The sequence below is a fragment of the Cricetulus griseus genome, assembly GCF_003668045.3.
Source record: "Cricetulus griseus strain 17A/GY chromosome 1 unlocalized genomic scaffold, alternate assembly CriGri-PICRH-1.0 chr1_0, whole genome shotgun sequence".
Classification (NCBI taxonomy): Eukaryota; Metazoa; Chordata; class Mammalia; order Rodentia; family Cricetidae; genus Cricetulus; species Cricetulus griseus.
Window position 1 is genome coordinate 87,293,391 of NW_023276806.1, and position 27,809 is coordinate 87,321,199.

The 27,809-nt window shown below is 41.1% G+C and overlaps 1 protein-coding gene and 1 long non-coding RNA gene across 2 annotated transcripts in view; one reads left to right on the forward strand and one right to left on the reverse strand.

Annotated features, from left to right (window-relative positions):
- Lekr1 (leucine, glutamate and lysine rich 1) overlaps nucleotides 1-3,301 on the reverse strand; it is a 185,997-nt gene extending 182,696 nt beyond the window's left edge. The window contains exons 1-2 of the mRNA XM_027391734.2: nucleotides 3,126-3,301; nucleotides 894-1,048 (exon numbers count right to left, since the gene is read on the reverse strand). Of these exons, the coding sequence (XP_027247535.1) occupies nucleotides 894-924 (31 nt within the window). The 5' untranslated portion in view covers nucleotides 925-1,048; nucleotides 3,126-3,301. The remainder of the gene's footprint in view (nucleotides 1-893; nucleotides 1,049-3,125) is intronic.
- A 2,620-nt stretch (nucleotides 3,302-5,921) lies between these two features.
- LOC113832892 lies at nucleotides 5,922-27,363 on the forward strand. Its single transcript, XR_004772199.1, has 3 exons — nucleotides 5,922-6,829; nucleotides 8,209-8,301; nucleotides 23,460-27,363. It is a non-coding gene; the product is annotated as an uncharacterized LOC113832892 (long non-coding RNA).
- The last annotated feature ends 446 nt before the right edge of the window (nucleotides 27,364-27,809 follow it).

Consider the following 27,809-nt stretch of genomic DNA (forward strand, 5'->3'; position numbering starts at 1 on the left):
TTCTTTGGTAAGTGTGTGTGTGTGTGTGTGTGTGTGTGTGTGCTTCGAAATGAGTCTGGATACTACATGCACTAGGCAAGTTCTTTACTATTGAGCTTTACAGGTGTCGAATATTTATGCTTGTGTGCATATATACATATATATGGTATATACGTGTATGCATATATACATATATTATAGATATGGTCTCACTATGAGTCAGCTGTTTTTGCTTTTAAAGATAATCCACTATTTTTGATTAAATTCCTTTTAGCTTCTTTGTGGCCCTTTATTGATATTTTCCCTGTGGGTCAGTGACCCCTGAAAGAAAAAAAAAAGATGCCCTCTTAGTTTATAGAGTGTTGTATATGAATGAAATTCAGCTTTCCACGTGGCCTGTAGAGCTCTTATAGCTTGTGAGAACTCCTGTGTGTTTGTTACTGTGAGAATTTCCCTAAAATACTCATCCCACAGGACAGTCATTCATCCCAATCATTTGTTTCATTCTACATCCTCTCCATTCCCATGCGCCTATGAAAAGCAGTATAGGAAAATAGGTACTTTGCTTATAAGTCTGCTAAAAGCAACAGGAAGTCCACCCAAGTCAATGCAGAATGGTACAAAGGTGGCATGATAAAATTACAGTTAAGTCCAACCATGTCTTCATCCTGCAAACCACAACACAATACAACTCTGTCCTCTTGTAAGTTGGAATAAAATGGTTGCAATCAGGCCTCCCAGGTTGGAAACAACTGCCGCTTTCATTGCTATTTCTGGGTTTCCTCCAGTGCAAGTGCAGAATTTTTTTAAAAGCTAACATTTATTGGGTTCATTCTGTTTGCCAGGCACGTCATACACAATGTCTCATTTAATTGAGAACCCTCCCAAACATAACTCTGTCAGGTCCTACTTACTGTTTGCTTTGATAGAAGTGGCCAAGGGCATGGCCCATCATGTGAACATAGACGTGCGCTGGACGCAGGGTAAGTGTAAGTGGAAGCACCTGGGCCTCACATGTTGCATTAGTTGTCTCTGCCAGACAGGCAGTCCTCCTGGAACATGAGCCTAACTGTGGATTAGAGACACATGTCTCAGACTTGGTTTCTTTATGACGTTTGCCATACAGCTTCTAGTTTTCAAAGGAGGTTAGCTACAAAGGCCACTTTGCTTTGTTTTACACGCCCCAACACATTTTCTTCTCACCAAGATGAGCTTTTTCACCCTGGAGTTATAGCATGCGATTCCACTTAAAGCTGTAGATGGTCTTATAAAGCTGCTTTGCATATTGAACCCCAAATAGCTGTGGTCTAGAAATGAGTTAGACCACAGAATACTATTTATAGGTTTGGGCTCTCTATCTTTTATCCATCCTATATATACAATATAAACTTGAATATATGGTAAAATGAAGATCACAGTTTAAATAACATCTCTATAGAACTTCAAAAGCTTTGTAATTTGTGCAGAAACATATTAAGTAACAATTTGAATTTGTTTGTGCCTTTGACTATAATTATTGAACAAATTTCCTGTGAGACAAGTTAGATCCTTAAATGGTAAATGTCTATTCTCAAATATGAAAATCAAAACATTCACCACAGGGGTTGAAGAGGTGGCTGAGCAGTTAAGAGCACTGTCTGTTCCTCCAGAGGACCCCAGGTTCGATTCCCAGCACCCATGTGACAACAACTGCCTGTAATGCCAGCTCCAGGGGATCTGACACACTCACACAGACATACATAGAGGCAATGCACATAAAATAAAAATAAATAATTTAAAAAAGAAACTATAGTAAAATGTTACATGACTGTAAATGTATCACCTGTGACCTACTCACTACTGGGAAGAGCTTCATTTAAAAATGTATTGTTTCAAATGTAATTCAGTATTTGTTACATTCATATTTTCTAAAAACAAAAAGGTATAAAGCTCTAATGACAACAACTTAACACACATAATGAATTTGCTACTCAGAAGGGTAATGATAACTCCTTAAAATTAATCTTCCCATTAAACTCAAATTCCTTTTATAAAATTTTCAGGATCTCAATCTGGCCTTCAATAAACACCTCATAAATATTAAAACACTTCAAAAAACTGAAAATTGGGGACTGGAGAGATGACTCAGAAGTTAAGAGCACATACTGCTCTTGCAGAGGACTCACATTTCAGGTCCTAGCATGCACTTTGGCCAAGTCAGCATCACCTATAGCTTCATAACCAAAGGATCTCATGCCCTCTTCTGAACTCTAAGGGCACCTTCACTCACATATGCACAGACATGCATATATATATATATATATATATATATATATATATATATATATAATTAAAACTGAAAATCCTTTTTGAAGCCTTAAACCAAAAATTGATAACTTCTTTATATATTGAAAGAAAAATATTTTGTCATCAGTAGTGATAGTACTCCCCTGCAGTTCTCCAATGTGGGATCAGGAGGGAGGAGGGTCTTGAGTTGCAAGACACCTTGGGCTACATAGTAAGAGGTTATCTCAAAAACAAACAAATGTAAACCTTTCATTTCTGAGATTTTATGAGGGTCATAGTTCACATTTATCTGGATGAGTGCCTGGCAGAAGCGATTCTGTTTTTCCTCATTATGATGAAGTTTGTATCTGCACATTTGACTTTAGGTAGCCACTGAATTTATAAGAAATGAAGATTGGTCGTTTTCCTGATATTGTATGTCTCTGCTAAAGACCTAATGCCTTTAACTGAGTTGTGGGCTGGGGTTGTAGTTCAGTTGATAAGAGTGCTTGCCTAGCATGCCTGAGGCTCAGGGCTCCACTCCCAGCATCACAAACAGCAATGGGGTGCCTCATACCTGTATCACCAGAATTTGGGAAGTGGAGGCAGGGGGATCAGGAGGTCAGTACCATTCTCTGCTACACACTACAAAGCCATCCTGCCCCCCCCTCTCTCTCTCTCTCTCTCTCACACACACACACACACACACACACACATTGCATTCCCATAAGTACATGCTAGCAACTAAACATTGCTGTTAAAGAATTAATATTTACTACTTTTTAAAGAGTATAAATTTTTGAAATGTTAAAAACTATTGAGGTAGGCATTTGATTCACCATCTTCCTTGTGTTCAGGAACCCAGACCTCTTTACCCTCACCTCAACTCTATCCACAGCACCTGTGAGGCTTCCCATGTCCAGGAGTGGGTTCAGATCAGGTCATTTCCACAAGGCATTCTATGAGATCTGCAAGGAACCTATGACCCAATTCTGATGAAAGAAGCTCCACGAGGTTATTGGGAGGGTTGGGAAAGTACTTAGCATGTGTATTCAGTGTCTGTCAGAGTCTTATTTATAAAGTTTAAGAGCTGGAAATACTACAGGCTGGGGCTGTAGCTTAGTTTAGAGTTCCTGTCCAGCATTCATAAGCCCTGAGTGATTCCCCAACAACACAAAAACTGGGCATAGTAGCACAAACCTGTAATTTGAGTCATGTGTGTCAGTGCAGAAAGCTCAGAAGTTCAAGGTCATAGCAAATTAGAAGCCAGCCTGGACCTCACAAGACACTTTTGAAGCAGAGTGAGAAGAAGAGAAAAGTGAAAACAGTACAATGTGAAATAAACTTGTTTATACAAGATTGGATAGCTGTTAGAAATGTTGATGTGGTACAGGTAAGGTGACCCATGTCTATGCCTGTAATCACAGCTACACAGGAGGCTGAGTTGAGAGGATCACAAGTTCAAAGCCAGCCTAGATAACTTACTGGGACTTTATTGTTCCCTCCCCCAACCAGAAAAAAAAAAAAAAGGATTGGAGTGGAGCTCAGCATTAGTTTACTTGCCTAGTATATGTGATGCTCTTGGTTCAATCCCCAGTGTCACAAAGTATATAGGGAGAGGTAGAGAAGACAGAGAATGTTATGCAGTTGTTTATGCTGAAAATGTCTAAATGAAGGTTCTGTGAAAAGGCAAGTTTAGAACAGTATCACAAATCTTAAGTATTGAACACATTCATTTTATAGTTATTGCCATAAATATATATTCTGTCAGAATACAAGAGTGCCTAACAGGACCAACAGGAAAACTAGTCAACTTCAGGAAAAGATGAGCCAGGATTGCCTTGAGAAAGTCATAGAGCCCTCAGTCCTTGAAATCTACCACTTCCTAGAAAACATTGGTTCCATTCTCTTGTACAGGTGGCAGTTAACAGGGTTGTGGTTGGCTGACAGGTTTTTCCACCGAGAGGGGAGAGGAGACTGCTTGCATTCCCAACCTCATTAGAAGGCTAGCAAATGACTTTGCTTGGCACATCTGAGTTGCATGCTGATCTTTTGACCTCATTACTAAGTCTAGGCATTGGATACAACTGATTCAGCTCCAGTCCAATATTAGCCTCTTGACCAAGTGTTGGGGACCAGGAGAGGCAAAGCTAGACACAAGGACACTTCTCTAATTACACATCTAGAGAAGAAACAGAAGCAGAATCCAGGAAAGGGGGCAGACCTACTCATGAGAAGGGAAGTGTCCTGGGCAGACAAAAAACAAACATTCCCTACATTCACTTAAATGAGAATCAAAGTTACCTGAGAGAACCCTGGAAATCTAATGTGAAATTTGCTCTCTCTTCCCAGGTGATAAAGTGAAAGAACACTGAGCCCTTAAAACCCTTCCTAACAGTTTATGGTACTAATGCCACGGGAGAACCCTTGCTTCTTTAGTAAAGCTATTTGTGTTACAAGTGTTTGAATGTGTGTGTGTGTGTGTGTGTGTGTGTGTGTGTGTGTGTGTGTGTGTGTGTGTGTGTGTAACTAGGCAACATAGTCTCTAATGGTACCATAGGAGATTAGACAAATTCACCAAAGTCTAAATTATAGCAAAGGGGTAGGGTTTTCTACATTTTCAGTTTAATGGGTGTGGTTTTGAGTTAAACTGAGTGTCAATCTTTTTCTTTCGGACTTGACTTTTCTTCAAATCTCCATTAGGTAGATAGCTCCAGGAAAAACACTTTTTGGTTGCATAATCTTAAGACTCAGTAGTCTTAAGACCTGTTGGGGTTCCCTTTTTAAATTTCCTTTGGGCTTTTGAGTCATCACGATAATGAGGTCTCTTCAGTTAGTGCACCAGTGCAATCAGGCGGCTTTGATTTTAAAAATAAAACATTGAAAAAAGAATGCTTCTAAGAGGGTTGAGAGCAAAGGATCACGACTGTTCTCTGAAATGAGGTTTTGCGAAGAGCGAGCAAAACTTGCGTCCCAACGCCTCTGCTCTTTGCTCTGCTTCCTTTGTCAGCGCGTCACAGAACTCGCACTTGTGAGCTGTGATTCTGCACCCAACCCATTCCTTAGAAAGTTTCTGCGGCTCACGCTTATTGACAGAGCAGCTCTGGCTTCGGATTGGCATGAAGCGTCGGTCTGAGCAGGTTTTACTGCCCAGGTTACCGGTGTTCCGATAACACCGGGATACGGTGAACTGGCTCCCCCACCCACAAACATAGCGTGACTGCGGTCCCCTGGTTGTAAAGTGGACGGCGGGCTCCGCCCTGCAGCACCTGTGCCCCCAGCACGAAGTGCGTGCAGCTGGGAGCCGGCGGGTCACGCAAGCCCAGGCCTCCCGCCGCCGCTGCCACCGCTCGCGTGCGCTCCCGGGGCTTCCTGGCCGCCCGGGCTGGCCTTGCGTGCCGACGGCGCCGCGTAATCCGCGGAGGAATCCTATTCCGGACGCCGTCTCTAGCCCGAGGGGGTGCCCTGCTCTTGACGCCGGCCTGGAAGTTTCCGGCTCGGAAGTTGCAAGGCAGACACTGAGCGGCGACAAGAACAGGGTGGGCGGGGCAGGCAGGGAGAGCACCGGGCCGAGGGACTGACCCCGAGACCCGAAGGAGCTCCAAAGGACTTGGGACAGGGTGGCAGCTGTGCGCGCGCAAGGGGCAGGGGGGAGGGGCTGAGGTCATCAGTGCACAATGGTCAGGCCCGGAGTTTCAGTCCTTGTGACCTTGTGACCTTTGAAGAACGACAGAAGGAATCGAGGGGCGTCGTGGCGACCGGGTTAGGTTTATCTGCTGCTCTGGCTCCTTGCTCCTAGACCTAGGGGCGGGCCCCTAGTTATGCGGCGTGCAGGCGACGGGAAGCGCTTGTCGTGAGCAGCAGCGATGAGATCAGTTTGCATAACCACAGCGTCGGGGTGGGGAGTGCAGCCAGTCACGCAGCCACCACCCGACCCGGCTCAGGCTCTGCCCAGGTGGCAGCGGCTGCCCCACGGATTTGGGTAGCTGGAGGTGGTCCTGCCCCTTCAAGGCCAGGGCCTGCTGGGGTGTCAGAATCATTCCAAGGGAGTGTCCAGGAGGCAGTGGGGAGGAGGGGAGCCACACACACACAAAAAACCCCCGCAACCTTCAGGGTTTGCAGACTGGATTCTATTAGGCAGGTTTCCAGACACAGTGAAAACCACTGTGCCTAGTAGGTAACTTCAAAGACCACTATCATGGAAATCAAAGGTCATTAAAAGGGGCCTTTAATTTGTTTATATTATTTCGCCTAGCAGTCTTTCCTATGTGTGCATGAAATTTAATTTATGCATTCAAGTCTGGAATCCTGCTTTAGCAAGGGAAACAATTATGAATTCAGTTAAGAGTATGGGTACAAACGGATTACTTAAAAGAACAATGAACTGGGAAAAAAAAATTCCAGCTCCTAACAAGAAGGCCATTACATTCAGCTTTTCACGGTTTTGAACATCTTGTGCGGGCTCAACAATAATACGTGGAGGAAGCTTCTAATTAGGCATTTAAAACGCTAGCATTTACGCCAGGAAAACGTCAAGAATGCCTTATGTTATAGACATGTGAATACCATCTACATATATAAGAGAGTAAGTAGTGTATCCGTCAACTTTTTGTATTTCACTCATTTAGTATACAATCAGTTCACTGGTAGGTCTGTCAGTTATGAAGCAGGATTAAATACCATACAAATTGAGACCTTGAATTTCATAAGATTCTTCTGTAGATTGTAATGTTCATGTGGTGTGTGTTCAATAAAGACGAACCTAAGTGCCTGGCACATGACATCAAATTAAAATCTTGAATGAATGAATGAATGAATGAATGAATGAATGTGTAAAGGATACCCTCTGATGAGTTCAGCTATATACTAAAATAAGTGAATCCTGTCTCCCCACTTCCAATTCTTATGATTCTGGTAAAGAATAAATAAGACTCCCAGCATTCCATCCCGGGGGGTGGGGAGCAGGGCAACCATTACCACAGGTGCTTTGAGATGTTTGAGGAAGAAGGTATATAGTCAACTATTACAAACTTTTAAAAAATGCAAAAGGATAATGTTTAAAACTGTGCTGCCAATATTATTTGTATAGGGTTTATCAAGTACTGGTATATGGTATAAGAGACTATGTATCATTACATAAAACATTTGATTTATGGAACTTCATAACAAATATTTGACAAATATTGTGTGCAATGGAGATTTGAAATAACAAGTATTATCATACCTATACATTAATAACATAATTGTATATATTAGTAATTATATATTAGTAGACTAATTGTATTTGTGCCATTTTCTAAAAGAGTTGAGAACTTTGGCCTATGAAGTATCTAGTAGAAAACTAATTTTTGATCACTCTTTTCTTGATGCATACAATCTTGAAGGCAAGAGACCTTCTAGATATAATGTCCTGCTGCTGAATGCCTGAACATCTAGGATTAGGAATTTATTGGGCCCATTGAGACTGACTGTGTGGGGCATTGTTAAAGTTGGGCATAGTGCTATAGAGAGACAAACCCGATTGCTTAATGTTGAAATGGTCTCTATTTAAATGCAAATTGTATTAGGAATGCTAATGCCTTGCACACATCTTTGTGTAAATGTAAAAACCTTGTCTTGCTTTTGGTAGAGGACCCTTGAGAAGAAAATGACAGTCAACAGAAAGGGCTTTCCTGAAATGGAACGAAAGCTCCAGATAATGCAGTTAGCCAATTTTAACTGGAATCAGAAAGCAGATACTAGACTTTAATCAGTCTCTTGCATTTAGAAAATCATAAGGCAGGGCTGGGATTTGGCTCACTGGTAGAATTGCCCATAGAGTGCTTTGGACTCGAACTTAAATCTAAAATATCATATAAAGGCAAAAACACATCATACTTTCTGTCTTTCTCCTCATCTAAGCTACCTTATTTTTCTTCTTGTCCCGTGTCATCACTTTAAAGCTATTTGGCCCTTTTTTGCCAGGGTCCTACATTGTGGTTCACTTCACTGATTGCATACTGACACCTGAAGAGGAGATGGGTAGATCTCCATCCCCAACTTACCCTGACAAGACAGGTACTTTGTATCCTCCTGGAAAGGGATGCCTTTCTCTAATGTGTCTTTCTCTAAGCCTCCTGAAACTTTCAGCAGCACTATTTGTCCTCAAGAACTAATCTGCTCCTTCTGCCCTTTGACATGCATTTAGTTCCCAATTGCAGTTAACAGTATTGCTCTACAATGAGTGGTGAAGATGGTGGAGCCTGGTGATGTTTAGGCACCCAGGCTGATGGAGCTGTGAATCCATTGATGTCACTTTCCAAGGTATCATTATGAAGAGCAGCCAAGGCATGACAATCATGTAGAATATAAGAGAGAGAAGGAAGGGAGGGAGGGAGGGAGGGGGAGAGGGGAGGGAGGGAAGAAAGCAACAACTAGGCAAACTGGAAGACCCTTAGCTCCCAAAACATTGTCTGTTTTGCAGTACCCTGGGGAATGTGATATAGTCAGTTTGGCTCAATCCTTGGCTGAACTCCTTGGTAGGATATGTTATCTGATGAATCTATCTATACAAGATATTATGTCCTGCTGAACCCATGGGATAGCCTTGGCCTTAAAGTGTTTTCTTTTTCCTGTTGCTAATGCCTCTGAAGTCTCTTGACATTACAACATAGTTCAAACAATGAGTGGCAGAGACTATTGTGTCAGGATGTAGTGACCTGATTAGTCTAAATTTCTGCAGGAGAGACATGCGGATAGATGTGCCCCAACAGGACCATGTGGGATTGAAATCTTTTCTAGATGGGCCACACCCTGAATCTCCTACTTCTTTGAAAGTTTAATTTATCACTAAGCAACTCCAGGAACAGAGTTAATTTGATTTTTGTATGATTTAATTATCATAAAAGAAGAGTTTGTATGTAACTTATTAAAATATGTACATAATATAAATATATAAATATATAAAATATGTGGAATTAATGTCAAGTAAGAGCATAAAATTATCCAACTGAATTAACGCCTTTAAAAAATAGTTCCCAATGGTAATTAAGTACTCAGCTTTGTAATTTAACATTTAGGCCTAGAGCAAATAAAGCATATGAAGGGATCTGATTATTGCATTACACAATTCACCAAGCAAAGATTCTTAGAAGATTTTTAAAATGTATTTTCATTCTTTTAAAGATTTATTTTATATGTATGGGTATTTGTGTTTTTGTATGTATGTGTACCATGTGCACGCCTGGTGCTCATGGAGACCAGAAGAGGTCATCAGATCCACCTGGAAGTGGGTTGTAGATCACAATGATGGTGCTACAAACCAAACCCTGGTCCTTTGCAAGAGCAGCAAAAAGCTCTCACTTAACCACTAAGCCATCTATCCAAAACTCCCCTCCACCCCTGCCTTTTGAACAAGGTCTTGCCCAAGCCTTGAATTCCTGGCAATTCCCCTGCCTCAGCCTCCAAAGAGTAGATATTACAACTGTAAGCATGATTTTTCTCTGCAATTTTAAGTTAATGATTATTATCTAGCAAAAGCCTTTATAGAATGCTGCTTTCAATGTTATGTAGTTTTAAGATGTGAAACACAATAGTTTGAGTGAAACATTCCATTAGACACTGTGGCTACCAAAAGTAAGAGATATAGAGGAATTAAAGCAATTGTAGAACTCTATACATAAAAGATGCTTTTAAATATGATTTATCACTATGAGCATATAAATATAATTCACCATGTGGAAACAAATATAACCTGCAATAGGTTGCTCTTTGTTCAGGGGCAGAGACTATTTTTTTCCTCACACCACCCAATGAGTGATAAAGGTTTGAGTGAGTGGATCAATTAATGAATGGGAGGGAATACCATTCAGAACTAAGTTCTGGGCACTCTATTCCCCAGGCCTTCCCGTTTCTGTCTCAATGAGTGCCTGCCCAGATCATTCATGCTCTAAGTGAACAATAGGGAAAAAGGAGGTAGTCCAGATGGTAGCCTTTCTGTGGTCAGATGTCTCTGAAATGAACAAAGTATTTGCAGATGTTTCAGCAAGTGGAGAGGCTGGGCCATACCTAGGCCATAGGAAACAACTTCCACACCTTGAGGCTACTACAATAAAGGTATCATCACTCATCTGGACAGGATTCTGTTGGAAACTTGAAAAGCACTCAGGGTTGGAATGCTGCATGAATCCAGACTTGCCTCAGGAATGCCACCAGGGCTCAGATCTGAGTATAGAAATTAATGCGATTTGTAAAAAATAGCCACCAGGATCATCGCTTATCTGGAAATCAGATCCTTTAATCACTGTAGACAGGACTAATGAAAGTAGAAGAAACCATCATTGATTTTGAGAGTCTCCTCCTAAATTAGTTGGCCTTTGGCTTTTGGAGAGCAAAGTTCAGATTCCAGTTCCTGTTTAACAGGAAAGTAAGTCAGACACTAAGTGGAGTCTTTTAGATTCCAGACTGAAACAGTGGACACAATGGAAGTCTAAGTCTTGAAGAAACCTTCTTTTGAGAGTTGCTGAAGTCACCCCCCCACCCCCGCCCCAAATGAAATATTGCTCATGGTGTCTTTGGACTTCTTTGGTTTTGGTTGGTTGGTTGATTGGTTGGTTGGTTGGTTGGTTTTGTTTTTTTTTGTTTGTTTTGTTTTGTACTGTGTCTTCTTTTTTTTTTTTTTTTTTACTTGGTTTCAGAAATATTTGTGTGTCTTTAGCCTATTTGTTTCTATCATCCAATGTAAGTTTTTATATTTTCTAATGAAAATCTTCTACAGGCTACTGGTTTTATGCATGCTATCTTCTGGAGTGTATTAACCTGCTGGCTTTATATGGGATGGTGAGTGCTGTGATTCTATGGGCTATCGCCTTAATATGATGATGCTGTACAAAGGCACCTTCAAAAGTGCAACTTATTAATTTCATGCCCCAGCCATGTGACCATCTGAGACTGCCTTCTCTTCCTCGATGTAGTAAGAATTAGGGAAAGGTTTTGCTTTTAGGTGAAAACGAGTTTGTTTCCTCAAACAATGAGAATGCATGACAACACTAAACTTGTTCCCTAAAATTTCAAAGTTAAAGAACTTAGTATAGATAGCACTGCTGTGGACACGTAGCCCACAACGACAGGCAAAGGAAGGGAAAAAGAACTGTCACTGTTACTAAAACTGACCAGCATATGTGGAGAAAGAAAAATTCATTAGTACTAACATCATTGGAGAATTATACTCATGTTGCTGCTCTAAGTGAACTGTCCTTTTTGAATTTTGGAATTCAATATATGACGCCAATTGATAGTATGGCTGCAAATGTTTTTGTCTGATTTTAGAACCCAAACTCTCAGAGATGTAGTAGATTGAGGGCTAGTGACTGATGCATAGAATAAGAGTCACTGAGATTTTAGGATTAGATCCTTACCTGCAATAGAATAGCAAATTATTAGTACAATTCTATTGCAGGTATATAATCTTGGTCTGAAGATACAGCAGTGAATAAGACAGATGTGTTCTCTTGCTCCAATCACAACAGAGAAGCTGGAACCAGGAAGGAGCCTGCAGAGTTCTAATTAAAACAGCTCCCATCAATCAAATGCTAACTCTGTATCAGGCCTTCAGTGTTTCACCTGCATTAAGTCATACAATCTGCCCTAAGTAATAATAAGTTAGACATGCCACCCCTGAGGTCTCCTGGCTCCTCTCAACTGCCTCATTTTCTCTGCCCAAAGGGACAGTGACTTCTCTGCTTGGAAAGATGGCATTTCATATGTAATCCAGCCCTCTCCCTTCTTTCTGTTCTGTTTTGGGGAACACATTTGGGGATGGCCCTGGGCTATCAGCAGTGGGCATTTGCTCAGAGCTCTGCACTTCCAGGTCCTGTGGAGCATAGGATCTGGAGGAGGCCTCTTCACATTTTGTGTTTGCATAGCTGAGTATCCTACTAGGATTTAAAATTTGGAAGCCGAATTTTGCATAGATATCAGCTTTCTCCTTAGTCAGTCGGGGACTGTATGTATTCCCGTAAGAGAGAAACATTTTAAAAAATAAAAGAAGCAATTGTATACTATCAAAAATGAACCATCTAAATACCATTCAAATTCTATCCAGTCGGGAGGACTGAGCCTCACATTCGCCTGTCACATAACCTAGGAAACAGTCTTAAGATAACATTGACACCACCTTCACGGCTTTTCCTCAATTCCTACAATTTGTAAAACTGTGATGTCCAGCCATTGGGCTTTTTTGGGGGGAGACAAGTAGTGAAATGAAAAGCACATGGAATTTATGGGATTGGAAAACCTAGATTTGAGTCCATTCTGCGTAAGTCTTTAAAATTTTGAACCACTTGTTTGTTTGCTTTTCTTAACACTATACAGGGCTTAACTAAGTTGGCAAGGCTGTTGAAGGATTAGTGACTGATCAAACCACAAGGTCCAGCAGATAGTTCCATGGATAATGGCATCTGCTGCCAAGCCTGATGACCTTAATTTGAAATTGTGCCTAAAAGTTGTCTTCTGACCTGCACACATATACTTATGCTCAAATACACACAACACATACACACTAAATGTAATAAACAACTTGGATTTTTAAAAGGTTTAATTGGTTTTGTATATGTATGGGTGTTTTGCCTGTCTGCACACTACATGTGTACCTGGTGCCTTGAGGTCAAAATATGGTATCTGGTACTGTGGGTTACAGATGGTTGTGAGCTGTCTTGTAGGTACTGGGAATCAAACCCAGGTTCTCTGCTAGAGCAGTGTGGTGGTTTGAATGAGAATGCCCCCATGGGCTCATATATTTTAATGTTTGGGTCCCAGTTTATGGAACTGTTGGGATGAATTAGGAGGTGTGGCCTTGTTGGAGTTGTGTCCCAGTGGATGAGTTTTGAGATTTCCATTTAATTCTAACTCTTCTTCAACTTGCAAATAAGATGCAAGCTCTCAGCTACTAGTCCATGCCTGCCTGCCTGCTGCTGAGCTCCCCAGCATGACAGTCATAGACTCACCCTCTGGAACTGTAAGCTCCAATTAAAGTCTTCCCTTTAAAGTTGCCTTGGTCATTGTGTCTCTTCAGGACAATAGAAAGGTAACTAAGACAAGTAGCACTCACTCTTCCCTGCTGAGTCATCTTTCTAGCCCTTGTTGTATGGGTTTAAAGGAAAATCCTTCAATAATAGTTCAGTGTTACTGTAACTCTTTAACTTGACTTTATACATGCATAGCTGAAGAGTTAGTGGCTGGATGGTTCCTGTTTAAAGGCTGACAATCACTCTGCCCACTAAGCTCTTTGTCTGCCAACTAACATTTTTTTTTTTAATTATTTTATGTGGATGTGTAGGGAGCTGTCCCTGCATTCTCCATTACAAGATGGCGCCTGCATCCGGCAGGCACTGAATGGTAAACAAGTTAGTGCACAGGCGCTGGGTAACTTTCCATCCCTTGGTCTCTGCCTCTCCCGTGGCGTCATATGGTCTGATGAGCTGCAGCCAGTCAGGGGGTGACACGTCTGAGGCGGCGGTTGCCAGCCTATATAAGGGATGGGTTTTTGGGAGTTCGGGGTCTCCGCTCTGTAAGCTTATGCTCTCCCTCTCAAGATGCATTAAAGCTTTACTGCAGAAGGATCCTGAGTGTCCTGCGTCGTTCTTGCTGGCGAGACGGTAGCGCGGGACATGAATGTGTGAATGCGGGTGCACACATGACAGCGTTTGTGTGAAGGTCAAATTGACAGAAGTAAGGTCCCCTTCCACTGTGTGAAATCAGGGGATTGAACATGGGTTTTCAGGCTCCAGAGTAAATGCTTTTACCTGCTAAGCCATCTTGCCAGTCCCTAACATAACTTATGTTTTAGAAACCTCTTTCCCATTGCTGTTTCCATCGATGTTGGCAACCTTTTCCTTTAAGCAGTCTCTGTCCCGATGACTTCCTTTCGAGAGGGTTCGTAATAGGCTTTCCCTCTAAGAAATAGCATTAAGATGCTCAATAACTGGATAAGGAAACTCTAAAGGTAGGTAATGGGTACAGAAGAGTCTAAGCTATAAGCTTCAACCAAAGTATCAAAAAGACTACTGAGGGAGCTGACGGTGAAGAGCAGCTTGTTCAATTGATGTCTCTTTTATGGTTTATTTTAAGGCTTTCACTCTCTGATGCATTAACCACAGCTCAACGTGAGGATTAAAGGAAATGGATTCAATGCTGCTTCTGCAACCATCTAGTTTTATGTGTTTACCAATTTAACTGTCTTTCTGTTTTGTTTTTCTTTTAATATATAAAATGAAGTCTGGACAAATGTTCGCTAAAATTATTTCAACAACAAATATTCTAGAATGCTAGCTAAGATGCTATGTATAGTCTTCCCGGTCCACAGTGTAAGTCTTATCTTCTCCCAGGCAACAAACTATTGAAAGACATCCATGTACTAGAAGTGGCAATAGTAGTAATAACAGTAGTAGATGTGTGTGTGTGTGTGTGTGTGTGTGTGTGTGTGTGTGTGTGTGTGTGAACCACAGCAGTAAAAAGATTACAAACCAGAGAGAAGCCTTTCCTTAAAATTAATAGTAATAAGAAGAAATTTCACACTATCACATTTGGACACTTCTACTTATTTGCAAAGGAATCACTCCTCCAGAAGTTGTATCACTTATAGTTGTATTCTGATTCGTTCAGTTAGGATAAAAGAATTCTTGAACCAGCTGGGCGTGGTAGCACCTACTTTTAATCTTGGTTCTTGGGAGGTGGAAGCTGGATGATAATGAGCTTAAGGTCTTCCTCAGGTGCTTTGGAATTTGAGGACAGTCTGGGTTATAAACAAAGAACAGAATAAAAGCTGAAATCTTCAAGATCTCACACCAGCATTTAAAGGAGGCCATAAGTATGAAGACACGGGCTTTGGAAAACTGTTTTAATAAGGAAACAGATGAAGTATGCTCAACTGTTAAACTTTGAAGATTCATTCTTTTTATTTTCAATTATGTGTATGTGTTCATGAAGGCATATGCACACTAGTGTGGGTGCCCTCTGAGGCCAGGGGTTCTAGATATGCTGGAGATACAGGCAGTTGTGAACTGGGATCCAAACCTGGATACTCTGCAAGAGACTCTTAACTGATAAACCATCTCTCCAGCCCTATTAAGTCTAAAGATATTTTTTCTCCTATATGTGTAGGATTGTCTCTCCATGTTTCCCTATATGATGGTAATTCTGTTCATTGTGTAAGCAGGTTTAGAGAAAGGAATAGCAGCGGTGAGCTGCATGACCTGAGACGTTAAGAACAAATCAGTTTAAAGACAGGGATCCATGATTCATTATAATCATGAGAATCTATCAAAAACAAACCATACCTACATATTTGTGTAGGTTATTAGATGTCTCTTAGACCTAGTAAGAAAATTCCTAAGAACTACAAATAATAATACTATCATTTTCTCTTGTTTGTATAAATGACCTAACCCCATTACTGTTTTCTTCTAAAAATGACCACTGCTGTGTGGTGGTTTGAATAGGAATGGCCCCAATAGGTTCATATATTTGAATACTTGGTCATAAGGGAGTGGTGCTACTTGACAGGAATTAGGAAGTATGGCCTTGTTGGAATAGGTGTAGCTTGGTGGAAGCAGTGTGTCAGTGTGAGTGGCAGTTTCAAATGTTCAAGCCATGCCCAGTGCTTTCTCTTCCTGTTGCCTGAGGACCCAGACGAAGAACTCTCAGCTCCTCCAGTACCATGTCTACCTGCATGCTGCCATGCTTCCTGCCATGTTGACAATGGACTAAAGTTCTAAAACCACAAGCCAGCCCCAGTTAAATGTTTTCCTTTATAAGAGCTATTGTGGCCATAGTGCCTCTTCACAGCAATAGAACACTGACTAAGACATGCTATCAGAACAGAACACTGCAACCAGTACCATAAGACTAAAGATGGAAAGCTAAGAGAAAACCAAGGGGCTTTGGGGAAATGATTCACAAGTGTCTTAGTTTAATAAAAACAAAACAAACAACAACAACAACAAAAACCATCATGACCACAAACAATCTGGGGAGAAAAAGTTTTATTTGGCTCTTGCTTCCACATCCATATCCCATCACTGAAGGAAGTCAGGACAGGAACTCAGAAAAGGCAGAAATCTGGAGACGGGAGCTGATTCAGAAGTCATGGAAAGGTACTGTTTACTGACTTGTTCCTCAGGGCTTGCTCACCCTGCTTTTGTACACAACCTGGGAACACATGCCCAGGGGTAGCACCACCCACATTAGGCTGGCCCCTCCCACATCAGTCACTAAGAAAATGCTCTACAGGTTTGCCTATAGCCCAATCTTAAGGAGGCATCTTCTCAACTGGGGTTCCGTCCTCTCAGATGATTCTAGCCCATGCCGAGTTAGCATAAAATTAGTTAGCACAACAGCTATGTATGAATAGTCTTGCAAAGGAGCTGAGGCTCAACTCTTGGTTCCACTAACTGTTCATTTGACCCCCTCTGGCTTTTATTTTTTTTTTTTTTGAAATAAAGCTGTGAAAAATGAGGCTGATTCCTACTTTTCAGTTGTGAGAAATCATATAAATATGTAAGTATCTAACAATCTACAAAGCACATGCCATAATTTTTTATTTTGTTTTGTTTTATATTTGCAAATTATGTTTGGGTGGGCCTAATTTCTCTCCTTGCTCTTTTTTTAAAAATCTAAATTACATTTATGTATTTGTCTGGGGCAGGGTATGTATTTGATGGCACAGTATAGAGGTTGGAAGCCAAGTTTCCAGAGTCAGTTCTCTGTAGCTACCTGGGATCAAGCTCATCATCAGACTTGATGGTATCAAGCATGAGGACCAGAGTTTGTATCCTCAAAGGCAAAGTGTAGATGAGTAGAAACAGGTTAAATTAAGTTAAAGGAGCTAGTGGGACACCCCAAGCTAAAGCTGAGCATTCATAATCAATAAGTCTCTGTGATTTTATTTGGCAGCCCAAAGAAAAATCCAACTGCAGGTGTGTGTATCTGTGTGTGTGTGTGTGTGTGTGTGTGTGTGTGTGTGTGTGTGTGTGTCTGTGTATTATAAACATGTGCTCATGAGGCCAGAAGAGGTTATCTGGTGTCCTGCTCCATAGTTGTCAGCCTCATTCCTCTCAGACAGGGTTTCTCACTGAACCTGAAGTTAGGCTGTTGTCCATCAGGTTTCAGCAATCCTCTCTCCCTATCTCCCCACCCAACAACTGAGTTATAGGTACATATAAAGCTATGCTGAGCTTGTTTTTTTTTTTTTTAACTTGGAGTCTAGGGTTCAAAATCGGTGTCTGCAAGCTTTTTCAATAAATGCTCTCATCAACTAAGTCATCTTTCCAGTCCCCAGGCTATATTCTAAGACCACCTTGGAAAAATACTCATGGTCTCTGTGGTGATTGAATAGGAATGACCTTCCTAGACTCATGTATTTAAATGCTTTGCCCATAGGGAATGGTACTATTGGGCAGTGTGACCTTGTAAGAGTGGGTGTGGCCTTACTGGAGGAAGTGTGTCACTGTGGGGGCAGGCTTTGAAGTCTCAGAAACTCAAGTTAGTTCTCTTCCGGCTGCCTGAGGATCAAGATGTAGAACTCTCAGCTCCTTCTCCAGCACCATGTCTTCCTGCATGCTGCCATGTTTCCTGCCATGATGATATTGGATTAAATCTCTAAACTGTAAGCCAGCCCCAATTAAATATTTTCCTTTATAAGAGTTGCTGAGGTCATGTTATCTCTTTACAGCAATAGAAACCCTAACTAAGAAGGTCCTCATTATGGAATATTTTTAAAAGTTAAAATAATAACACACACACACACATACACACACACACACACACACACACACACACACACGAGAGAGAGAGAGAGAGAGAGAGAGAGAGAGAAAGAGAGAGAGAGGGAGAGAGAGAGAAAGAGAGAGAGAGAGAGAGAGAGAAACTGGGATATAACTCATTCGAAGACTCCTTACTGATGTTCCTGAGGCTCTTGTTAGATCCCCAGCACACTAAAAGAGAAGGATTATTAAAAGCTGTAAGAAGTTAAAAGAAATAACAGAGAAACAAAAACAACAGAGGAAACTCAGATCTTTGCATTGACACTTAGCTATATTACCAGTCTATTATCAGATTCCTCTGAATCGTTTTCATGAAAATTCTAATCAACCCCAAGACTTCCTTTGCACAACTCACCTAATTGAAACAATTTTTTTTAAATTAAAATTCCCTATTTTAGGCTTTTTCCAGGCTGCCAAATTCCTACTCATTTTTCAAGGCTCCACTTAAATGCCCTTGTTGAGGCAACACATGTAAAACACTCACTGTGTACCCAGCATTTTACTAAGTGCACTGCTTGACTTATTTTATTTTCCGGGGTTATCAACCCCAGAAAATAGGCATGGTCAACTCATTTGTACAAATGTTCAAATGAAGAATCAAGTCACTTAACCAGAAAAAAGCCAGGAATGGAACCCAGGACTCAGGATCTAAAGTCATTTTTGTTCCTTCCTATCACACAGGGTACACACAAACCACTGACATCCTTTGTCTTTAAACATTTACCCACATGTGTGCATGTGTGTTTCTGAGGAATGAATTCAGGGCCGAGCTTTTGCAAAGCAAGTGCTCACACAGTACTGTACTCCCACCAGTCCCCTTTTAAAACCAGCAATGGCTTGATTCTGTATGTGTTCTTTTCATTTTGCTCTTCAACTGGCTGTGTTCCTTTCACCAGCTGTTAGCTGAGCATTTCCTGTAGGTAAAGTATTGAGTGGCTCTAAGTGGGTTGGCGACTTTGTTTGTTTCATTTTACTACTTAAAAGAAACTGTGGCAGAACTAAGAAGTAGGTCAATGGTTGATCCTCAGCTAACATCAGCAAAAGAAAATTGTGGTAAAAGATACATAAAATTTAGCACCTTACTAGTGTACAGCTTGGCAGTGTTAAGTATATCCACTTTGTTGTACAACTGTAAATGATTTCATTAACATTTGGAATCCCCATAGTACCTAGCAGATGTTTGCTGACAGGTGGGAAGTTTACCATCTGTCTTAATCCATCAGATAACTATAACAAAACACCATAAACTGGGTTAGCTTATAAACAACAGATTTATTTCTCACAGTTCTGGAGGCTAGGAAGTCTGTAGTCCGTTAAGTTTCTGGTGGATTTAGCAGCTAATAGTGTCTGGCTTTCTGGCTTTTAGATAGATAGTCTCCAGTCTCCGGTGGGAGGACAGAACAGTTAACTTCATCCTCCCACATCAGAGGTCACACCTCCTAACCCCTTCATCTTGGAGGTTAAGATTTCAACATAGGAATTCGAGGATGCAATACTATAACATCCCCAGTGTCTTCAACCTGAATTTACCATGCTCAAGGAATCTCAGTAGCCCTACCAGCCAAAGTAGTTATTTCTAAAGCAAATTACTCTAAATATATCCTAAGAGCTATCATTCATCTCATATCATTTCAAAATAGATTCTAAATTCACATGGCTTAAATTTCAAAAGTGCAAAAGAAAGCAAAAGTTGAAAATGGATTCATTTCCAAAAATGTTTTAGGCATGTATAAACAATATCAGACAGCTCCTGGGCCCCACCTTTCCCATAAAGTATAAAATGCCATCACATTCTTTGGAGTCTTACTTTTGTCACTAACTATAACTGGAAGGTCACAGCATTCACTATGTCCACTTTTTACATTCCATGGACATGCTGTACTATGGAATTTACTTACGCAGTTCCTTGTTAGTCAACATTTAGGTTTTCCCCCCTCTCCTTTTACTGCCGTTGCTCTTTTTTTTTTTTTTTGCCAGTCTTTTGTGAATGAAGCATTACTGTAATCAATGACATCTGCATGTATCATTTTACAAGAGTGCAAGTATATGTGTAAAATAAATTTCTAGACTCTGAACTGCTTGGTGAGGGTGTGTATGTCCATTGGTGGACATTGCTGAAGATTTGTAAATTGCTACTTTTCTCTCTTATTCTCTAGGTGTTGGGAATTATTGTAATGACATATGGTGTTATAATGACATAGGAGTGTGTTTCATATGTGAAAAGAATAGGATCACTATCACCTCTTTCATTTCTAGCAAAAAAGAGAACTGCTTGGCCAGGCCTGTCAGGTCATGTCCTGCCTCCTCTGGGCCTCTCCAGTCACTAACCCAGGGTTATTATCATATAAGTCACATGCTCAATAGAGTACAGCCTGCAGGCCCAGACTTAGCTTGATAAGCCTGGCTGCCTCTCTCCCAGGCTTCAGACAGACCAGGCTCCCTTTGAAAGGTGACAAGGACAGGCAACTGCTTGGATTTTCATATCCATAAAGGCAACTATCATCCCACTTTATTCTGGACTATTATATGTGTGGCTTCCTTTTACACTCAAAAGTGTCTTAGATTGGATGACAATTTACTAACATTGCATAGATGGAACAATTCTGTAAGGAATCTTAGGCTTTTGTAAACATGTCTGGGGAGAGACATGCTGAGAGAAATGCTATTTGGGCCTCGCTGCCATTGTCTAATGTGACAATAAAGAGCTTACATTTATAATAAATGAACTTACTTCTACATAATAGGAGTTAGATAGCTCTGAAAACTTTTAAATCAGATGTATTTGTCCCTTCTCTACTGATAGATACGCTGTTGGGCATTTTCTGCTCCCTAGTAGGTCACTGAAGAATCTATTGTGCTAGCAATCCCTTGTCCTCAGCAGATAGAATAACCTCATTTTCTATCCATTTGGCAGTTTAGATGAGGCCATGGCTTTGAACAAGTGTCTCCCTGGCAGCATTGTTACCCATACCCTGAGATTATAGAGTCTGGTCTAGGTGAGAGGATGGACAAGAATGATGTTTTGAGTTCAGTTCAAAGATGCTCTATTTTGATTTCCTTCCAAAGCCACATAGAAGTAGGGCAAAAGATGGGCATGAATTAAGTCAGATGCAGCTGTCTGTTGCCTCCTTTGTTTTCCACAGAGTGACCATATATTTGGCCATCTTGGCAACCTGAAGAGTGAGATGTCTTGGGAGGTCAGGGTTGCCCAGAAATGTGGGCTCATTCTTTCATACTCCAGCCACATTAACAGCAAGAAACAACTTATGATACCATATAAGGCAAAATTTTACTCAGTCCGCTACTTCATTCAGGCTAATATCCAGAGTCTAGACCTTGAAATGCCTGCAGTGCCCAGCCTGCGGCCATCGTTCCTTATCTACACCTGGGCAGAGCCTGTAGGAGGTTTCCTCTTATTTTGCAGGCAGGCCTGGCCTTGGTCTACCACAAACATACTTAGCCTTTAAGTTCACAAACAAACTCTTGGCATCCTCCTGCATTAACACAGGCTAAAGGACATCTGTGTTGATTCTGATCAGCTCACTCCATGGGCCAGGCTTTCTATTTTGCTAATCACTTTGTCTCATCTCTTGCTGATTACCCTTGATTGCAAAAGCCCAGCTCTTCAATTGCTGCCTGATTCTCTTTGTCCCTCAGAACTATTCCTTCTGTGAAACAATTCGTCCTGTATACACATGCAACTCTCATCATTTCCTCTTCATTTAAAATGTTTATTCTCACCACTTTTGTTTCCATCACAGCCATATGCATCCTCTTACTAACTCTTACAACAGTTTTACATTCTGTACTTTCTGGATACGATGAGCTAAAAGTCCACAGGCCCCCAAATCTATGCACAGTCCTAGTGAACATGACTAATGACTAAAATGGCCAGCAATGACTGTAAATGTCATTTGTCTGTGCCAAGCAGGACAGATGAACTCTTCCTTAGAAACATAGTTTAGCTGATAATCTGTGTGAGTACATTGGTTTAGTGTTTCTTTAAAAGACAGGAACGTCTTTTCTTCTTTCTTCCCTTTGTCAATCTCAGGGCTTGAATGGCAAGGGGGGAATGGAAATACTAGAACAAGACTGAAGCTGACCTGCAGTTATCATGAATGAAAAATTAACATTAAGTGAGAGAGAAACATCATAAACCACTAACATGTCAGTGTAAGTGTTACAGCTCTGAAGGGAAAGGTATTCTGGTAGTCAGAAGCCAAGGAATACCACAAAGTCACTCTGTACAACACACAAGAGATTTACTGGAAGAGACACATAAGAATGTGTCTCTTCTCTGCTCTGGCAAGAAGCAGCAGGGAACTGAGCAGGTGACAGGTATATATAGGGTGTCTTAGGGGAATTGTTTTCCAGGGTGGGAGTTGGTGATATTTCAAGTCCAGAACTTGGAGTGAGCCCACAGACTGGTGGGATTTCAAGCCCAGGGATTGATGGGATTTCAAGCTCAGGGACTGGTGGGTTTTGGTGGATTTTCAAACTTGGAAGTGTGGTTGGACCTTTTATTCTATAATCAGGGTTGCTGGTTCTTGCAATTTAGTTTGACAGCCACAAATTCCAGGAAGGCAAGGGAAAATAATAATAGAAATATTTCAGAGTGAGAGGTGGTCAAAATAAATTTTGACACAATGAGACAGAAGACTTATATGCCAGTTCAGTATAGAGAACCACCACCACCAAGGGAAACAATACAGGCTCTGAAAAGATCTAGGATCAGCAACCATAGTGGGATATGCAAGGCAAATCTTAGTAACCCAAGGTTTCAAACACTCTTCTGAGCTAAATTGTCATCCACCCCAGGCTGCTAGCTGGACCAGATTGTCTTCTTAGTATATCTTCAAATGGAAGAGACATAGAAAGGGCACCATCTCTCCTATAGTTCGGGATTGAGCACATTGATGAGTTTCTCTTGGGCTGATCCAGATCGGGTCAAGGACACTTTGGGAAGCCATAGACAATATGCCCTTCTCAACTCTCTTGTCTTCTTTTTTTCATGTAATTTTCATCTAGACTATACAGGGTCTATGATGAATGCTACCCTGCAAGATAAATAGTATCTCTGTTTTATCTACAAGGAAACTAAGACCTGGAGAATCAAGTAACTTTCTATAATCACAAAGTAAGTGATGGGATTGTGATTAAATCCCATCAGACCAGCTTCAGAATCCACAGGAAATTGTTGCATTCCTAGGTGGATGCTTGGAAAATGCTGCTTTGAAAAGCACTGTCTATCATGACTGTCAAAAATCAAAATGTATCAACCTTTGCTCAACAGTTACTTTGTTTTCCTAAGTGAGACAGTTGACCCAAACATCAAGAAATGAAGGTATAATTATAATTTTAAGTTAAAATATTTTTTCTCTTAATCTGATTACACTTTAACTTTTTTCTCCAAACCAGAAATCAAGAGATATCAACCTCCTGAGAACGCATTGCTTTAGGACATCCAACAAGCATCTCACATGGAACGTGTTCAAATAGACCTCAACTTGGTCTCCCCCTGATCTTTCCTGTCTTAGTAATCATACCACAATAGTCAATCCAAAGTCTTGATAAGCATTTTTATTCTTCCCTCTTCTTCTGTATCTACTTTATCAGCAAGCCATGGTCATTTGATTTCAGATAGATAGATAGCTATAGATAGATAGAAAGTATGTGTATGTGCATATATCTGTATTAGTTTGTATACTTGAGTGTCAGTGCCTATGGAAGCCAAAGGCATCAGAGCCTCCAGGAGGTTGAGTTACAGTTGATTGTCATCCATGTGTGCTGGGAATCACAATTGGATCCTCTGGAAGAGCAGGAAATACCCTTAACCATTGAGCCACCTCTCCAGTGCCCCCTAATACATTTTATATCAACCTCCATCTTCCATGTATACTGTATGTAACACCTGATCCTGCTATGGTCTGGGGTCGTCCAGAGATTCACCAGTCTATTTTTATCCTCAAAATACAATGTTGAACATCACACTCAGAACTAGCACTTCCCTCTCAATAAATGTATATTTATCATCTCATATCATGCATTTTCTGTCCATACTAGAAGTGACCTTTGAATGATATATATTGGCTTATGTCATCTTTCTTCTTGTCTTTCAAGGGTCAGCACCACATTTGGAATAACTCCTAAATTTCCTCCAAAGGCCTAACATGATCCAGCCCCAGCTGTTCCCTGAACATATGTTTTCCAAGTCCACCCCTACATACCCCTCTTCAGCCATTCTGATCTTCTGCTCTGCAAGCAGGTCAGGCACATTGCTGCCTGGAGGCTGGAGTGTTATTCCTTCTGTTTGAAGATGTTTTTCTTGGGATCTTGGGTTGATTGCCAAAGATATTAGGTTTGGTTCTCACAGCAAATGTCATTTCCTAAGAAAACATTTCCATAATCACCCTGCTTAGAGAATGTCTTTTCCATCCCATCCTAGGACACTGGTGCCTTTATAGTGAGAGGTTTCAGAGGATGCCAAAAAGTGTTGCCTTGCACATTAATTTCTGGATGTGATAGTGTTAATTGTCATCTTGACAGACTCTACGATCACCTGGGAAAAGGGCCCTTGGGCATACCTGTGGGAGGTTATCTTAATGACATTAATTAATGTGGGAAGACTTATCTTACTTGTGGGACTATTCCTTTGGCGAGGATCCTGGATGGTCTAAAAAGGGAACATAAGCTGAGCGAGCACTAGCATGTGTATGTGTGTGTTTGTTGCTCCCCTCTTCTTGTTTCAGACATAATGTGACCAGGTGAACCAAGCTCTTGCTGCCAGGACTGCATTGATGATTGGAGTTCTGTCCCTGGGACTCACCTGGAACAAGGAAACTGATTCCCAAAAGTTGTTCTTTGACCTCCACCTATGTACTGTGGCATGAACACACACATACACACACACACACACACACACACACACACACACACACACACACACACTTCTCACTCCAGAAAGGAATGCCTCAATAGATCAAAGTATGAATACCATCAAAGTCCAACTTGGTGAACCAATGAGTTTTATTGGGGTTATTACAGGATTACTTACTGCATCACCAAAACCCACCCCAGCACAGGTAACAGCTCCTAAAGCTGGGAACCTGGAGCACACTGCTCAGCCTGCAGGGAGCTCAGCAGGTGGGAGAGTGTCCTTTCCAGGTGCCTAGGATGTCTGAACCTCTTCCAAGCAGCTCAATAAATATTTGTTAAATAGCTGAATCCACACAGTGGTTGAGCTCCCAGAAGAGGGACATCTCCAGGAGACCAAATGCCAACAACTATCTGAGTCTTGTTTGCAGCTGAGTTTGTGTCAAATCTACTGTTCAGCTCAGGAGTCTCAGCTTTTACTGTTTACTCTGGCAGGGTGGGGTCTAGTAAATCTGGTCATTTTCAGGGACTTCCTGAGGCTTTTTTTTTTTTTTTTTTTTTTTAGTTGTTTACCTCCCTGCTTAAGGCACCTCTCTGCAGGATGGAATGTTTTGATCTCAGAGGAAATTTACACAACATACACACACACAAATAAATGCATTAATCCCCCAAGACATGTAGAATATTAACATGAAATAAAAAGTGTGTGTTTTTCCTCCGTTAATCTGTTTTTTGTTTGTTTGTTTGTTTGTTTTTGTTTTGTCAAGTTAATTCTCTAGTATCATACAGAATGTAAGAGAATAGCAGGGAAAGATTTTCTTTTTTTGAGGCCCAGAAATTTGGATATTTTCTCTCCCCCCTTCTCTCTCTCTCTTCCTCTCTCTCTTCCTCTTTAAAGACAGAGCTGGTCAGAAGCTCACAATCCTCCTGTCTTTGTCCCCAGAATGATGGGATTATGTGATTATGTGTGTGGACCACCATGCCTGGCTCATATTTCTTATTTCTTTACTTACTGTCTTGTTTATTGCTCCAAGTAAAAATGTAACCTTTGGGAAAACATGGGGAGAGTTTATCTTGTTCCCCACCACATCTACAGCTCTCACACATAGCAGGTGCTCAATAAATATTTGTTAAATAGCTGAATCCACACAGTGGTTGAGCACCCAGGAGAGGGACATCTCCAGGAGACCTAATGTCAACAAAGCCCCACTTATAGACAGAACTGTTTATCTCGGGTCCCAAGCACATTTGTTTCAGGTGCTGTGTTACCTGGGTACTGACCAAGTACATTTGATCTTCTAAATAAATTAATCTTACTTAAGAGAAAGAAGACAAGGGTGAAGATTTGAATAAAAGTGGAGTGAAAACCAGGGCAACCAATAGCACACAGCAAGAAATCTAAAATAAGAACAAATATCAGAACGAATGATTGGATTTCTGTCCCTGGAACTCACCTGGAACGAAGAAATGATTCAAAGAGTAACTGTAAATTCAAAGAATAAACAGCATAATTGATTTTTGGAGACAGGCTCTCTTTATATAGACCATGTGGCCTAGAACTCACAGAAATCATACTACCTCTGCCTCCTGAGTGCTGAGACTAGACATATGCACCACCATACCTGACCTCTTAGGTTTTTTGTTTGCTTTTGTTTTTGAAACAAGGTCTCTCTCTAGGTAGCCTTGGGTAGCCTGAAACTCCCTATGTAGATCAGGATGGCCTCAAACTCAGAGATCTACTCACCTCTGCTTCCTGAGTGTGAGGACCAAAGTATATGCCACCATGTCTGGCATTACTTATTGCTGAATTTCTTATTCTTTTTATCTTAAAATATGTATTCTTTGACAATTTTATAACTGTATATAACACATTCTGATTTGCCACACTACTGGACCTTTTATCTCCCTCCCATCTCTGTTGACCTCAACCCTCCTCCCTACAAATGCATTTCCCATACTCATGTCTTTTGTTTTGGTTTGTGCCCCACTGCCTTTAACCAAGACCACTTGTGGGACTGTGAGTGTTATTGTGGTTTGAATAGGAAATGCACCCCATAGTCTCAGGCATTTGGACACTTGGTCCCCAGTTGGTGGTGTGCTCGGAAAAGTTTAGGCTTGGCTTTGCTGAAGGAAGTACATCCAAGTAGCTTTGGAAATGTACAGCCACTGGGTGTTGGTGCCACACACCTTTGGTTCCAGCACTTGGGAGGCAGAGGCAGATGGATCTAGTGAGTTTGAGGCTAGCCTGGTCTACAGAACAACTTCCAGGACAGCCAAGGCTGCACAGAGAAATCCTGTCTAGGAAAAGAAAACAAAAAGAAAAGAAATCTATAGCTTTTCCTTACTTCTGGTTTGCTCTCTGCTTTATGCTTGCTGCCATGCATGTTCCCAGCCCACAATGGTGGACATCTAGTCAACTGTAAACTAAAATAAACTCTTTCTTCTACAAGCTGCCTTGGCTATGGTATTTTATCCCATATAGAAGAGTAACTAGTACAGGTAGGGAATTACCCAACTACCCATCGGAGCCTGGTGAGCTCAGCAGTGAGTACACAACTGAAGACAATGACTGTCCCCACTCCAGCATCCATCAATTGGCCAGACTTCACCAGAAAATAGTGGGGCCACGTGTATTCTTTTCCTATCCATGACCGACTGTTGCCAGATTCAGCCTTGTGCAGGCCCACTACAGAAAATCACAGCTGCTATGAGTTTTTGTTACAATAGCCATGCCTTGCCTTGGAGATAGTGTTTCTCACCCATGCCCTTGTCATCCGGCTTATTACATTTCAAAATGAAGTTTTAACACATAATTTTCAGAATATCAAGGGAAAGGGAGGGAAGGAGAGAAAGAAGCACACAGAGATATATTGGACAGCAAAATACCTTCTGTTC